Below are 17234 nucleotides of genomic sequence, written 5' to 3'. Positions count from 1 at the left end.
ACTTGCGGCTGTAAAATGCTTCAAAGCGCTATTGCTTTCAGCAATCAGACGCAATTTCTTCAAGGAATTGCAAATCTAGTTAAATATGTTCTTCATCAAAGTTAAAGATCTAACATATAAATTGTTTTAAATTTAATTTATTAAAAAAAGAAGTGCAAACAGAAATAACAAAAAAAACTTGTTTGGGTTTTACATTTATGTTTTATTAAGCACAACTTTCACATTTTCTGTACCAACTTTTCTTTAAAACAACAGCACTGAAGACAGGACCAATTTTGAGATTTCTAAGCACATTTAAACAAAGCAGCGCGACAACACAGCGACCATCTAAAGTGCTTTGCAAAAAGATTAAATAAAAAAAGCACAATCAGACATTTTTCCATTTAAATTCTCTTTTTAAAAAAGCTTATCTAAGGTTTTGCTCCACAAGTTTTGATTTTTTTACAAAATATAACATCAGTAGAGAAATCTAAAAAAAAACACACACACAAAAATGTTCCCAACAATCCCTTTTTGGTCATTTAAGATTGTTTTTTTCATCTTAATTAGACCTTTTTTTTCTTAATTCCCAGCCAGAACCAGCAGATTCCAGGCCTTGCTAGGATTTCCTGAGAGAAAATAGAATTTCATCGATACTGGCCAAAAGAAGATAAATTCCTTCGTTTGAACTTAATTCCATCACATGGAGTTACATCAGGAAACAGCTGATCTCTGAAGATTTGGTTTCACACCAAAATGATCTTTACAGTTGGATTTATTCATAGAAAAATGAAATGAAAAGACATTTTATGCTTTTTTGTCTTTAACTGTATGGAATAAAATATTTCACACACATCTGCTTTAATCAGCATCAAAGAAAACGTGGATGTATACATATAACTATATTCAGATAATCTTCATTTCATCTTCCTGTTCAGGAGCAACATCTACAACAAAAAAAACTACATTTTTTAACCAGCATGAACGCAGCATATTCCTGAATAACCTTTTTATGTTTGGTATAAATCAGGGTCTGAAATGTTTTCATGATTCCAGCTCAACGTTAAACCTGAATGCACCACTTTGAGCTTCGCTGTGCTTACAGTAACCAATCCAGCTGGTTTGAGGTCGTCAGGAAACGTTCCTTCTCCTGACACGAGCTTTGAGCAGTTTCTAAAACGAACGCTGCCTTTACACAGTAGACTGCATTTTCACACACACACAAACGTAGCTTTGCTGTCTGCATTCGCGGACGCTAGCTCTTCTCCTGGGCCTGCAGCATGTGCTGCCTGGTGGATCCAGAGCTGGTGCTGCTCAGAACAGAACCACTGGCCTGCTTTCGCATCCAGTTCAGCAGACAGAACCTCAGCATCACGAAGAAACCTGTCAGAGCAGAAAAATACAGAAAATTCGTCAGAAATTACAAAAACTTTACACAAGCTTTAGCTGTGTTGGAAAACCGACTTTAAATGATTCTATTGATTTATCTAAATACAAATTTATTTCACAATATTAGATTTAAACAAAAGCTTTTTGAATATGACAGCATAACGTTGCTTAAGCTTATACAATATTTATATCAAGATCAAACTCAAACCCTTTATAGAGAATTTGTTCAGTTTTCTTCCCTGTAGTTCATCATCCTTCCACTAGGGGCAGTAGAACATTTTTCTGCTCATTTTAAAAAGCGCTGCTTCCATGAAATCTCAAAAACACTTTTGGCAAAAAAAGTTTTACTAACTTTCAAAACTTAATAATGAGAATAACACAACATGTGTTGATAATCAATTCTTAAAATTGGGGATCAAATTTGAGACAGTGGGTTAATCAGATGCTTTTTTCATGAACGCTCATGTCAATATTTTTGGATCTTAAAGGCCCACTCCAATGAAAGCAGTTTTTAACATGATCTTCTGGATCTTTTTTATGATTACAGACGTAAAAATTAAAATTAAGCTAAAAATCTAATTTCTGAGTGTTTCTTTTTTCAAATGGTTGTAAATCATGAGCAGACAAAATAAAAGCAGTTTAAACATATTATTCATGCATATCTGTTTACACAAAAAAGAAAATGCGCTGGGCAGACCACAATCTCCCTGCTCTGAGCTCACAGCAACAGAGAGGGAAAGAGGGGCGGGATTACCCTCAACCTAAGTCAATTTTGAATTAACTATATTCTTATATATAGAAACTATATTCTAGAAAACAACACAGGTTTTTAGATTTTGGCTAAAAACAAGAAAAATCCTCATTAAAAACCACCTGGGACGCTCAAAAATAGATCAAAATGATTGGAGTTGGTCTTTAAAGACTTATCAAATCCCCAACATATATTTAATACTATCTAAAACACATAAATAGTAGATTTCTTAGTGACTTTTAAAGGGCTTGAAAAATATCTCAATTCAAAATTTTCTGTAGATTCTTTGGTATTTGTGGGCTTGACAGCATTAAAATATGGATCTAAGGCGACAGGTCAACTCCAATCTGCTTCTGCTGTATTTTAAGAACAGAAAGGAAAACTTATTTCTAACATGACAAAGCTTTTTGTTCTCCTCTTAAAAGTTCTTTTTTTTTAAAGCCAGTAACAGGGGTTACATAACTGCCTGGATGTAAATCCTGAACGAGGGAGCTGGACCTCAGATAGGCAGAAAAAAAGAACACCAGTCCCTGATTAGACGGAGCTATTGTGTCATTCCCACACTGATAGAATGGATCGCAGTCACTGTTTTCTGAGTAAGGAATAGAGAAAACCCAGAGAAAGGGAATATTTTTAGTAAAGGAGGTTCTGAGTTGGTTGTTTTGGTTGTGATGGAGCCACTTTCCATGTTTATCAAACTATTTTTTTTTTTTTTTGTTATTTATCCATTTAAAATCCAGATTTATGACATGAAAATGTCCAAAAAAAAGAAAATAATTTAGTGTGTGTGGGTTCAAACCACATAATTAGGGTCCTAATTTCTTCCAAATTCTGGGAGACAAACCTTGAAATGAGTTGAGGATGCAGAAGAGAAAGTGAATGAAGTCTGAGACTGGTTCAAAGTCCAGGAAGATCAGACACCAGGTGGAGCCAAACAGGCAGCTCAGGCCCCAGATGCTGAGAAAAGCCACTCGTCTCTGCTTCCACTCGTCCCTGGTGCGGATCTCCCGGAAGACGAGGAAGAGGATGATGATCCCCGAGGAGACCAAGAGAGCCAGGACGGTCATGGTGGTGAAGCACTGAGCCAGCAAGGCCTGATGGGAAATCTTCATCCAGCACCTGCAGGACACAAACCCAGAGAAACAGAGCAGTAAGAACTAGAGGTGGGTCATTCTCTCAATTCAGTGTGCTTTGGGTTCTCAGGTAACTGGAAATTTTACCAAAAAAAAAACGTCAGATGAAGGACTATTTGAACCTCTGAGAAAATATGTTTCTCACATTAGACATAAAATCCTAAAAATTATTACAAATAATTTGTCCTCCAAGTTGTTTTAAATTCAACCCTGTAACGCACATGTCAAACTCAATGCAGCTGAAGATGCCGAAATTGATAGCTGAAAACCCTGAAGCTGATAGCCAGCTAAAATATTAGCTAAATGCCAAATTAGCCCAAACAACAACAAAAAAAACAAACAAACTTGGGTTAGCCAAAATAGCTAGCACGTAGCTGAAATATAAGCTAAACTCCAAACTATCCTAAAAAAATCTTAGTAAATTACAAAATAGTCCAAAAAACTAGCAGGATGACAATTTTTATAACTTTAAAACCATAACTTTTAACATAATTATGAATTATAAAAAAGGCAGGAATATTATTCCAGAATAAATCAACTTAAACCTTAAATAACTTTCATTATTTTACTCTTCATTAAAAATCTAAATAAGCACAAGATAACATCGGGTCATTAATAACAATAAAATAAAATGATCTGGAGGGCCGGATACTTGACTTTGACACATGTTCCCTAACAAGACAATCTGACTCTTCTATATCTCATCTCTCTCTGTTCTCTTTTTCCATTTCTGCATTTGATTTATCCATCTGTTATGAGAACATGTTGAAATGAAATAATAGAGAAAAAAATGTGGTTTACTGGCTTAAGAGCTGTTCAACCTTCAACCTTTAACAATTTAGCTCAAAATATTTTAGCTGAAAGTTGTCATTTGTCACATTAGCTAGGATAAGGAGCTACATATGGCATGAGGAAAATAAGAAATTCATATATTTTTCAAAACAATTGTTTACTTTTTCCCAACCAACAGTAAATATCATTTATGCATGGAACAGAGTTGAAAGGCTGAGCTTAACAATGTCAATCTGACAATAGAAACTATGACAGTAGACTAATACTTATCTGTCTTTAGAGTATGAGCTGGAAAATATAAAGCGATGTCATTTCCTGGTTGCTAAAGAAGTTGGACTGAATCATTATTTTTAAAAGTGGGGTATTGATAAGCTGTTACGGGATTGAACAAAACTGATAATTAAATGGTGCAACTTGATAAAGATTCATGTATATTTTTCTCATATTTCTTTTATTTTGGTGAAAGTAAACAATCACGTTAGCAGAAAGAACTTGAGGTTGTTGACTATTTTTATTAAAAAGTAACTTTGGTTGGTGGGACATGCTCATTTGACCGATCTCTACACCTCAGCGGCCCATGACATTTTCAAAACATAACTTTTAAACTATTTTTGCGTGCTATAATGCAGAGACATGTGGATCTTTCCATTTATTGTTTTAAAATGCTTTTTATGGATTAATTTATATGAAAAGCATTGAGGTAAACCTGCAGGACACTAAAGTGTGAGACACATCTTCTAAAGCAAGTAGGTGAAGGACACTCATAAATAATTAATTAAATATCATGTTGTCAGTATAATAAATAAATAAATAAACATATCACCAAATGAAATATTGCGATATATCACCAAATTGATTTTTCCTTACACCCTTAGTAAGAACGTGCAAATATGAAAAACTCTGGACAGAATGGCTTACATCCGAAAAGTTTCTGGGGGGTCACTGGTTGACAACACCTCCCTCAGTCCGTAAATATCCCCCACTGCAAGCAGGACCACGACAGGAAGGAGAGGAAGTCCTGGAAGACGACATTCAGGGATTAGACCCTGAGGAGCAGTGAGGGTTAAAGAAAGTTTATCCACAGACTCACCAAAACCAAGGAGGTTCCAGACGTAGAGCTTGGGGCACGGCTTGAAGACCATGTAGACCAACCAGAACGTGTGGAGCACCTCGATCCCCATCCAGATCAAGGAGCTGAGCAGGGCGTAGTGGAGGAGCGCCCCCACCCAAACACAAACTCTGTCCCCTCCCACATTAGCCAGCACTCCGGTAAAGAAGAAGAGCAGACTGAGGAGGGCGAGGGCGGCGGTCAGGCCCAGGTGGATGGGTAAGGACTGCTCTTTGGAGCATCTCCTGAGAAACAAAAAGAAGTTATTTCCAACACTTATGAAGAAAATATATATTTAGACGATTTTTTGTACTTTTTCCTGCAGAGGATGATCATAAGACCAACACAGCTGATGAAGGAGACAGCGCAGCCCACAGATGTAATGGCGGTGAGCTCCAGGATGTGGCGCATCGGTCGAGGCTCCATTTGCTGCCAGAAGAGACACAGCAAACTGAGGCGTTCTGATGTAACGTGTGGTTGGATTTTTGTGCAGAAGACTGCAGCTCGTCTCACCACCATCACAGAGAAGTACGTCAGGTGGTTGCACAAGCACTCTGTGTGTTTCGGTGTTATCTCATTTGTGACGCATCCGTCCATCAACCAGTTCACCTCCAGAGGATCTACACAACACAGAAGCTTCTTATGTCTGAGCGAAGATGAATGAAACAGTCATGAGAGGGTAAAGAGTTCTGACCTTTCCGAGTGTCCCAGGACACGCACCTCCTCGGATACTTCTACAAACAGAACTTGCATTATAAAAAGTGCAGCTGCAGAGCGGAAACAACAGGCTGCAGATGCTGGAAGAGGTTAGAAGCGAAAGCCTGGTGGTTGTTTCAGACCCGCATTGTGGTGCTGCGTCTGCTCAAATCACTCACGCTTCCTACGTGACTTCACTGCTGACAGACACAGGAAGTAGAGACACTTACAGACACGGCGTCGTGGTGGAAGTCCATCTTCACGGGCTCAGACAGATCGACGATGAGCTCGTTCTCCACCGTGATTTCAACCACATCCTGAAGAAGCTTGACTTCACGGTGGACTTCCTGAGATACACGTGTTTATATGGATCTCATGTTATTAACCATCTGCAGGCCAGAGTTTGAGCTGACAGGAAGTCAGAGGAGTTTACCTGAAAAGCTGTGCTGTTGTAGAAAGTGACCACCATTTTGCTTTTAGCCTTGATGGTTTTCTTCCCCACAGCAGGAGGGATGTAGACGGACACGGCCGGCTGGGAGGAGAAACCTGCTTTGACCTGGAGAGCAGATCAGGCAAACAGAGAAAACCGCAGCACGAATTATTTTTAATAATCATCAAACGTTCCACTTCTGTTTACAGTCCCACTCCGATCTTCTTTTCCTACTTTAGAAGGGTTTCCAGTCGTCTTTCATTTATGATTTATAGCCAAAATCTAAAAACCTGTGTCGTTTTCTACAACTGTTCACACTCTCCCACTAGCTTACAGCTCCTCACACCTCCAACCTCACATAACAGGTGCAACAAAAACAGCGAGCAGCACTGGAGCTATCCAGCCGTACAGTTGGTATCCAGATTCCAGCTCAGACGAGGAAAACAAAGACGTTCATGGATCTATTTGTCTGCAAGTGAATGCATCAGAATAGAGCTGAACAGTGTTTTTTTTAACATCCCAAATATGATCTTTTTCAAACGCCTTTTTTTTCAACTGCTCCTGATTCACAATAAATTGAATAAGGAAACAGTCAAAAATGCTGACTTTTCTTTACAAGCTTCTGATCAAAATCTTAGGACTGGCTAAAAAATTGCATGAATTAGCACTTGAACCGCTAGATTCTACACCATGGGAGCCCAAAGTGGGGCCTGTGAGCCAGATTTGGTCCACCAAAGGTTATCTTTTGGCCCGTCAAGTGGTGTCTGCAGAAGCCGTGGAGTGTTTAGTTCAAACCTCCAACCTGTAACCCCTTGATTCCCCATGATATTCCAAAACTCTACGGCTGTAATATACTTTCAGCCTCCGGGTGGTGCTGTTAGAACTTTCTTTGCCTGCGGCTATGAGTGAAAACCCACAAGTCAGTCAGTTTCAGGCTCTTTGAATGAAAACGTTTGGGCAAAATAGGAGCAGCTAAAATGGAGCTCCAAAATAAAAAATAGAAAACGTGAACAAGAAGCCAAACATTTTGAGCAGACAATTTAATTAGTAGCACCAGTGATGGTCTTAATTTAGGCCAAGGACTGTTCTGTATCTCTGGATTCTCAGAGTCAGTGCAGATGAATTTTCTTACTTTTTTGTTCTGTAACCCTTTTAAAAAATACTGTCAAACCTCAGTAGTGATGGCAGGTTGTGAGAGTCCTAGCTTATGCAGCTCAACCATCCTGCCACTTTCAAACAAATTGAGTTTTTTTTTACCTTTGTCATCAACAGACCTTGACAGGACAATTACTAATTAAAAAATACCATTGAATTTTAAAGACTGTGGTCTGTCACTTTCATTTAAACCATTTTCAATAAAGTGGATTCTAAAAATATTTGCTTTTTTGCCCCTTTTTCTTCTTTTTGGGTTTTGAAGCTTTATATACAACCTTTAAAGTCCAGCTGTGATAAATGCTTCATCTTCTTACCTGGTCTTAAGGTTTTGATCAGTAGTGTCATCAGAAAAATACCAAAGAACGTGTTAAAAAGACAGTTTTCATCAGAGTGGGTCCTAAAAGGTAAGGGCATCAGAACAACACCCACACTCTGGACCGCAGTAATGAGGGGATCTGCCTGCAGATTGCTGGGTGTCTTTAAGGTGATGTGGAGGAAAATGCTGGCTCTTTCTTTGACAGGAAATTACAGACACTTTTCACTTTCATGTGGCAAACAAAAACACTCCTGAAATAAACTCGCCATTTCGTTTTTAGACAGCGTCAAAGAAGTCCCGGGATAAACAGATGCAGACTGAGAAGGAGGTTTTAAAGGTAAGTTCTGGAAGATAATAGGTCATACGATCGGTGAGTTTCAGAGGATCAGTGAGGACTGTGGAGGTCCAAAGAAAAAAAACGATTTTTGTCTGCTTTTTGAGAATTTATCAAAACTGTGAAGAAGTTTTTCTTTTCCTCTCTAGTTAATGTTTTTGTCTTACAGGTGATGGGACAGTGAAGCCTTCAGGACGGTCTTTCTTCAGCTCCCTCTGAGATCTGTGAGCGCAGGGACGGTCACTCATATGTGAACTGCAGATGCAGAAAAACAAAAAAAACTCATCATTTATGTCACAAAACGATGCAAAGCTCGTCACACCCTCACAGAGTTTACAGCTTAGATGTCTGTTTGCAGTTAGAATGATTATCTCGCAGCTATGGACTCAGTAATCAAGATGAAGAAAAATGAGGAAGGGTGTTGTCAAAAACAAGCAATCTGGCAGAGAAAGAACAAATACCTCTCTAAATCCGACTGGGCTGCTTGAGAACACAGTTTTTCTGCAGAAAAAAAAGAGAAAAAAAATGAAAAATACAGAAAAATACACAGAATCAGCTCCAAATCCTTCCTCCTTACCATAGCTTGTGGACAGTCCTGTGAAGTTGTAGGTCGACAGTGTTTTATCTGTGACTTTGTCACCTCTGATGGCTCCTTTTTTAATCCCGTAAGTAGAAATGTTCCCGTTCTGACCATTGGTTAAATCGGTGCAGCAGGAGTCAGTCGGCCTTGTGGGCCAGCACAGAGTCAGAGCCCGACCCCCCACCTGATGGATAACGTTTTAGAAAATAAGCAGAAGCAAACACAGCCCCTAACATTACACAAGTGTTTCAGATAAACAACGTACTCGTGCACCTTTATTCTACCTGGCTGTCCAGTGTGAAACGTCCCAACCCCTAACGGGAGATGGGCATCATTTGGATTTTGATCCAAGTACTTTTGAAACATTTCCAATACCTAAATATATCTAATCTGTGTCTTTATACACTATTGGTAGTACCGTATACATTGATAGTACTAACTTGGTACAATGTTTATGTACACATCCCTAACGCAAAAATAATGCCTGTTTTTCCTCCACAGGAAGTCTAGGCCAAGTTGGATAAAATCTGAGAGATGCTATGGTGAACATGGAGCTGCAGTTCTCTAATAAGTCATTATTTGTACTAATATTATTGGTCATCAATCACTAGAGCAGGGATCTTCCTGGAGCTCCTAAATATCACCCATTTTTCTATTTTATTTATTCTGTATAATCATTTCAAAGTGAAATATTCTTATGAACGCCATGATGAACACAGAATGAACTCTAAAGGATCACTGAGGTTCATGTCCTCTGGTGTTCTAGTATGGTGGTTCAGATAGTTTTTACCACGAGGGGTCTCACTTGTTAAACCCTTCTCTTGTCTGAAAGCAGCTTTGAGTCTGAAACTACTTCTGGCATTTTTTATTTTCATAGTTTTTAAAATATATAATTTGTTAGCAGTAGGGCTGAGCACCCCCAATAATTTCCAGAATCGATTCAATTCACCAGAACTTGAACCGTTTCGATTCCGATTTTTTTCAATTCTTTCGATCCACTCAATTCAACTAAATTTTGAGTTTACACATTTAGACACATTTGTTTAGAAATATATTAATAATCTATATATGTTTTGGAGATATTCATATTAATCTGATACAGTTCACATACTGTATAATGAAAGATCAGATCCACTTTAAACCTGCCATGATGTCATTTTCTAAAATGCCAATTCAGCTACTGATAATATTAAAATCTTAAGTGCTCCAATCAAAGTGGATTTCTGTGTAGTACATATCAGGTGTGGATCTTTGAACTTTTGAACTCTAACTATTGCCCTATAAAAAGTAGAACCACACATTGATTAGTTGGTACGATCCATCTAAATAGAAATTGGCCACATTTGACACTGTATTAGTGAAATTATAATTAGATCATTAATCATTATCCTACATGGATTCTTAAACAGAGAAGCTCCAACAATTCTGCATCTCCTGGAGGGCGTTTCCATTTGGCCACAAGGTGGCGATCGTGCTATAGTATTAAGAAAGAATGAGTAAACCACAAATGGTTCCTTTAAAAGATATTTCCTTAAAAGAGTTTGTAAAATTAATTTCATTGAGTTTATAAAGATGTTAATTTAGTCAGAATGTATGTTTAGCTCAACCAAGCGTTAGCATTAGCCGTCCTATGGGAAATCCCATTATATGCTAGCATCAAGCTAGCGGACTTTAGCTTTATGCGTTAGCTTGATCTCTACTTTTATGGATTGATTATTGATCTATTAAGCTTAGATCGATTTTATCAACCCAGCCCTGGTTAACACTAGGGATTGGTACTGGAACTCATTGGCAACTTGGTGACGGCACCAACGAGTACGGAACAACCGAAAACACGAGTTTTGGTGATTCACTTTGATCCTTCGTTTTGGATTTGTCAATCACTTGTATTCTTTTTAGTTTTGCTGTACAATTATGTGGACTCATTAAAGCTGGGGTGAGGCTACAAGAGTGGGCGGGGCTATATGCTGGAGGCGAAGCGACAGAAAGTTTGTACTTTACAGCAAAGATTCTAATTTGGGGGCCTGATGGATCAGACTGATTACAGAGTCTCCTAAAAAGTCCGTCCTCGTAGCGATGAGCAGCAGAATGTGAAATGTGCGTTTGTGAAAATCCAGACGGTCAGAAAAAACAGGAACATTCAAGCACTCTACTTCACCCTTCTGTGCTACGTCCCTCACATTTAAATGTTTTTTTGGGAAAAATTGTTCGTTTTTTTTTTTCTCATTTTAATAGGACCAGTTCAAAAACTGTTAAGGCACTAGAACCATTTCAAAAGGATCAGTTTGGGACTGGCACAAATTCCAAACAGTACCCACCCACTTGGGCGAAAACACAGATGTAAAGTATCTAATTGTAAAGAAACTGTCTGATTTACCTCCAGGACCAGCATATCCAGCAGTGGCTCCCACTTCAGGCAGAACTCCGTGTCCTGCTCTGAATCGAGACCAAACTTGCTGAGAGGAATCACATCAGAGTTTGTGCAGTAGGCGGTGATCTGCCCGCTGATGGACATGGAGTTCTCATTGGCTGAGATGAGCATCTCTCTACAGCCGGTAGAGATGTTGACGTTCAGGTTCAAGGCGCTGTTGCCATGGTGCCAGGTACCGCAGAATGACAGAAAGAGGTCATTTTCACATAAACCTGTTAGGACAAAGAAGACCTTTAGGATGAAAAACAATCGGGAAAGTGCAATAAAAAGGCACTTTAGATGATTCATGTTTAAAAAAAGAGAAAATATTCTTTTCTATGAATATTTTACTTTACAGATCTACATTTTAATAAGCATCAGAAGCTATAACAAAAAATAAATACCAAAAACCAGAGACAAATGAAGGAAAGAAGCTGCATGATTTATCAAAGGTTTAACAAACTATCATCTTAACTGTCTTTATTTTTAGTTGGTTTAAAGCTAATGATGGTTAAGATGTGTGCTTTACACCCAGCCTATCCGTGACCCAAATAGTTGACTCATCGAAAATATTAATCAGTAATTAGTCGACTATTTAAATAATCATTTGTGGCAGCCCTAATATCCTAGTATCACCAAGTAATGGTGAACTTGAGCGTTACAGAAGAGAACATAAAAAATAATGATGGTAAGGTAGAAAAGAGCTCAAACAATAAAACCTGAGCTCCTGGAGGACATTTCATTCAGATAACCATCAGACTTTTGTATACATGGAGTTTGTAGATGTTTCCCACTTTTGCTTGGAGTTATTTTCTTTATAATGAAAGATCAGATCCACTTCAAACCTGCCATGATGTCATTTTCTAAAATGCCAATTCAGCTACGGATAATATTAAAATCTTAAGTGCTCCAATCAAAGTGGAATACATATCAGGTGTGGATCTTTGAACTTTTGAACTCTGTAACTATTGCCCTATAAAAAGGAGAACCACACATTGATTAGTTGGTATGATCCATCTAAATAGAAATTGGCCACATTTGACACTAAAATTAACATTTGTAGCAGTTGTCAGAGAAAAATTAAACCGTAACTTTTAAGAGATTTAAAAAAAAAAAAGTCTACATTTTGAGGCGTAAAGAACATTAGATGAAGTAAAGGTGGTCAGATCACAAACATAAAACATAAACCGTGTTTTCTACAAAGCTCCAATCAGGAAAATAATGGACAATCGAGTGCCAGTCAAAGTCTCTACAGGTGTGTAAACACTCAAGGGTGTGTCACTTTAAGCCACCTTTAGCCCCGGAACAGGCCAGCTCATTTGATACTGAGTCTGACATTGAAGAGGCCTGAGTCACAGTCTCTTACAGTCCAGGCCACAAAGCTGTCTTTGTCAAACCAAGAGGCCGACTGATCCAGCATTCAGCCGCTGGTTCCTGCTGCAAAGGACTTTTCTAACGGGTTGTTGCATCAGTTTACTTATCAAAATTACAAAAAGTCAAGTCTGAGTTGACACATACGTCAGTGTCAAATACAAATCTTCTACAACTGAAAAAACCAAACAATTTTACTTGAGATGATTCTGTTTTTCAGGTTTAACGGGCGCATATTAAAACAAATTATGCTATAATTATCTAAACAAAATAAGATGTCAAATTATAAAAGTCTTCCTTCAAATATTTAAATTACAAAACAATGTGTAGTGTTTCAGACATGTACTGTTATTAATGGACAGTCAGTCCACATGGCGATCAGTTAAATAAATCTTTGCACTCCACTTAAAAACATGTTAAAGTTTGATGTTAACAGTGGATTCCAGAGTTGATTAAATTCCAGGCTGTTTTCTACTGCCGTCATTGAGTCAGCTGTTCCCTTCTCAATTATCTGCTGGTGGGAAAACCTCAGTGAAAGGGTGAGAACACATCACTCAAGATTGTGTGGGTAGCCTCAAATATTGCTTGGATGGAAATCTGCCAAGACTACAGTCGCTCCAGAAAAAAATTTACCAAGTCAGGCACAGCTGGAGAGATGCGGCTTATTATTCATTAGTTATTCAGTGGCTATTTTCCTTCTTTAAGCTTTTTTCCCTTCCTTACCCTTTTACATATGAGCTGTAACTGGCGATGGTAAAATAGCACAAACTCTTTGAACTTCCTTAACTCTTAGCCATTTACGCAATTGTTATAATTCCAGCTAATGCAGACGAAAGTGGCTTTTCTCTGCATCAGAATGCTTTAATTAGGGGTATTAAATTATTGCATTAATTGATTACAGACATTTTAGTGCGTTATTTTCTTTTAACGGCATTAATCTCATTTCCGTGTCAGACGGTTGCTTCCTCCACAAAGCCGTTCATGTCTGATAATGCACACCTGGAAGAGCATTATCCTGCTCATACATGGTCAATTACAAAACATGCATTAAAAAGCCATATTTAAAATTTTAACCCTGTTATAGTTTTTTTTTTATTTAGATTGCTTTTCACAGAAAGATGACTATCTAAAACAAGGTGTGTCGCGTTGTCAAGGCAACAGCTTCAGTGCGTGGTGCTCTGCTCTTGCTCTATTCTCTCAGAGGATCCTCTCAGAAGAAAACAATTGTCATGACAAAGTTAGACAAAGGAAAAGTTCACCTTTTAGTGCTGCTTTTTGTCCAAGTGATGAAGCAAAAGTTTGTTTCAAAGAATCTAAGTCTAAATTCTTAAACTGTCACGTCCTCGTGTCTCATTTTCACATAATTATTTTCTTCTCTATTTCTCTCCTACTTCATCATAGTCTTCAATATGATCACATTTACTACACTGGTTAAAGGAAACTATAAAATCACTAATGTTATTTCTTCTGTTTTAATGTTGTAATAATCTGTGGAATAAGGTACATCAACACAAGTATTATGCTATTAATAAGAAGTTCACTGTCAATGTTTTTTGAATTGCTCAGAAAGAAGTTCCTACTGCTCATTAAATGTTGCAGACTCCTGTTCTACATGGTTCATTCCTCAAGGCTATGAACTAAATAACTTCAACATTGGTCAGATATACCAATAAATTCACCTAAATTCTTTTTTTCCATCACTGCTTTAAACTTGTCTTCATGTTTTGGGTTTCTTACCTTTGGAAAGAAAGACGATGAAGACGAACAGAGTCTTCAGAGGATTCCTCATATTTCTGCTGTAGAGAAAAAAACAAGATACAAACAGACTCGACTTTAGAAGAGGAACCAAGCACCCATTCATGGACTAAATAAAACATTGTTTTTAAGAAAGAAAGACACATTTGAATCGAGGTCCAGCATGTTTTTTACTCTCTCACAGAAACATTCTATGTCAAACAAAAGGTTCTAACAGTTTAGCTTTGACGTGAGAATAACATTGAATAAACATCTTATCCAGTGTCTTGGTTTGGTATCTGTACTCGCCTATCACTGAATACAAACGAACCCCAGCCCAAAATACACACAAGGACCTTTCTGTGTTCTTATCAGTGGAAACAGTCTTCCCCTCTAACTGCCAGAAGACGAGGCACAGCAGCTCAGCTTGACTTTTCTTCACACTTCATGGATTTATCTTTCTTCAAGGTTTACAAGAACACAGCTGATGGGCAGGTTCATTTACCATAAGTCAGTACCCTTTCCCAGACTACAACATATTAGACTGAAAATAATGTGCGGATATGTTCATCAACCACAAACATCTTTCATTTTCATTTTTAACAGACTATGAGCTCAGACGGATTGCCCAACAGACCAACTTCCCACATGACGATGCACGTGCCAGCTTGTCTAAGCACCCTGGCGCTCACACTCTTTAAAATGTGGGGTTACAGCATGAAGTATGTAGGTGGAAGAAAATGTAGATGTTTGCTTTAACATCAGAGGGCAGACAGGAACCAGTTGAACCGCAGACAAAGCAGATGGAATGACAGACAGCTACAAAAACGACAAAAAGCTAAATAGGGAGACAGATGGGTAACTTTAGAGATTATATATTTAGTTCTGATAACTGAAATGAAAAACTCGGGCAACTATACAGTAACAAACCACTCTGACAAACCCTAAACAATTACATGACAAGTAGGATACAGTTATGACCTGACTTCATGCTTTTCTTCCTACAGACCATGTGCTGTATGTGTTGTTAATAAAATAAGAGACTGAAGATGTCAGTTTAGATAAAATTGACAAATCCTCGCTCCTGAATTTAACGAGTTATCCGACAGTTAAAGATAAAACCAAACAATAAAAGTTGAAGAGATGGAGAACATGACGATTGGTGGCTGAGATGAACCAATTTCAATCATCTTGTCAGACAGTGGAATCTTGTGAGATTGACTTTTGCTAATTCTAGTTTTTAAACAAAAACATAGATAAAAATTAACTTTTTTCCCAATACAAAGTTTTCTAAGAGTTTCTAAGACTCATTCATACAGTACAATGAAGGAATATTACTGTTGGGAATAACTACAAATAAAGTTTATACTGTGAATTGTCTGTATCCATTTTCCTCCAACATATTTAATTTTTTATTTCTTGAGTGAGAAGTGTGACAGCATATTCTATCTGCTGATTACAAACATCATGGATGTTGCTTCACTGTTGTCTAGTTCCTTTTAAACAATGAGGAACTGTACAATTAGTTCCTCTTTTACTGTATCAATTCACAATTCATGTCATTTTTTATATGGTCCTAAAGACCCTTCAAAAAAAAATAATAAAAATAAAAAAAAATTAGACTTTGAATTATTTCTGTTTCACCAGTAAGTCTCATTAAATAGAAATAAAACAGATGTCCCCCCAGAGGGTAAAAAGACAATGCTCAGAAGGGAGCACTTTTTAGGGATGTAACGAGTATTCGGGCGCTCGGATTCTCACAATTTGCTCCCAAAAATTCAAGTACAAATATTTGCGACGTCCAAGATTGCTGATTCGTGATCTTTATAAATATAGCAGAGTGTAGTGAAATATTTGCTAAATATTATCTGAGGATGATGTAGTTTTTCTCTGAAATGCAGATTAATGTTGGATTTTAAGTTTACGAACATAAAATGATGCAAAACAGCAGCGGTTTTTAAACTTTTTATGTTGTGTATGTTACTGCTGAACTTAACCAGTAGGTTGTTTAAAAAAAGTTTAAAATGACAAACACCATTTATTTTTTGGATGATTCTGATCTCCTGTTATAAATCAAGGTATAAATGATTGTGATTTAACACAAATAATTTAAATTTTCTTACATCCTGTGAATAGACACAGACATAGCAAGAAACATTATATTCAAAAGAATCGTGGAGCTTGATTCGTGAATTGAATCGGATCGCCACCTAAGCAACGATCCACAGTCCTAACACTGTTAAAGAAAAAAAAAACAATCTTTTATTCTCAATTAAAAAAAATTTACATGCCCATAATTGGCCAGGTTGATTCATAATTTCAGGCAAACCAATAACCTTCAGTATGGATAAATATATAAAAATTATGTCATTAATGACAATTTCAATCTTTAATACCGTATTACCAAAAAATTGAAAGTGCTTATCTGTAAGTCAGTTTAAAATTGTCATTATTCTCAACTCCAATGTTCTTTTTCTCTTTATTTTTAAGTTGCACTTTGCAATAAAACATTAACTAACTATAAACAGACACTATTACCTGTCCTTAAATGCAAGTCCATCAAAACAGCACAGTTAGAAGTGAGAAGATTTCCAAACTCTGAAGTATTGAGCTGAAAGACCGACACATCAAAGACTTAAAGGTGCAAAGAAAAAAGATGTGGGAAAGCAGTGTTCACTTTGCATGTTGTGACTTTGAGGTTTTGCCATTTCCCTTTTTTTGTGACTAAGAAGATACTTCTAAAAAAGGTTTCCACAATGTGACTCAGCGTGGTTCCTTTCTTGTGTTATGGATTAAAAGACAGTGTAATTTTATGAGTTAACTGCCCATTTTTAAAATGAGGTGTATAAACATTTATACACCCAAATGCAAAAGAGAATGCAAATGAATGTCCCAATAAAAATACACCCTTTACTATATTATTCTTAAAGCAATATTGTGATTGTCTAATTTGACATTAAAAAATAAACTTTAGTCATTTTTTTGCCATTTGGAGAAACAATAGTGAACATTTATGAATTCATTTAAGCTTTGCTTTATAGATACAATATTTGTCA

General features: G+C 37.2%; 1 protein-coding gene across 2 annotated transcripts in view; it reads right to left on the bottom strand.

Moving 5' to 3' along the window:
• Positions 1–181: 181 nt before the first annotated feature.
• The window catches only part of LOC112161218 (adhesion G-protein coupled receptor G5), a 25004-nt gene continuing 7951 nt past the window's right edge, over positions 182–17234 (bottom strand). Inside the window, exons 2-15 of one of the 2 annotated variants that reach the window (XM_024296272.2) lie at positions 14182–14240; positions 11041–11306; positions 8661–8847; positions 8545–8584; positions 8251–8338; positions 6282–6404; positions 6079–6195; positions 5847–5886; positions 5666–5772; positions 5466–5581; positions 5135–5397; positions 4963–5062; positions 2964–3238; positions 182–1362 (exon numbers count right to left, since the gene is read on the bottom strand). In XM_024296272.2, coding sequence (XP_024152040.1) covers positions 1235–1362; positions 2964–3238; positions 4963–5062; positions 5135–5397; positions 5466–5581; positions 5666–5772; positions 5847–5886; positions 6079–6195; positions 6282–6404; positions 8251–8338; positions 8545–8584; positions 8661–8847; positions 11041–11306; positions 14182–14233 — 1902 coding nt within the window. In that variant the 5' untranslated portion in view covers positions 14234–14240 and the 3' untranslated portion in view covers positions 182–1234. The remainder of the gene's footprint in view (positions 1363–2963; positions 3239–4962; positions 5063–5134; positions 5398–5465; positions 5582–5665; positions 5773–5846; positions 5887–6078; positions 6196–6281; positions 6405–8250; positions 8339–8544; positions 8585–8660; positions 8848–11040; positions 11307–14181; positions 14241–17234) is intronic. The other variant, XM_024296273.2, reaches the window with a different exon arrangement.

The sequence above is a fragment of the Oryzias melastigma genome, linkage group LG3 (genome assembly GCF_002922805.2).
Source record: "Oryzias melastigma strain HK-1 linkage group LG3, ASM292280v2, whole genome shotgun sequence".
In the NCBI taxonomy this organism is placed as follows: Eukaryota; Metazoa; Chordata; class Actinopteri; order Beloniformes; family Adrianichthyidae; genus Oryzias; species Oryzias melastigma.
The sequence above is the reverse complement of the archived record's forward strand: the minus strand, read 5'-3'. Positions and strand labels throughout refer to the sequence as shown.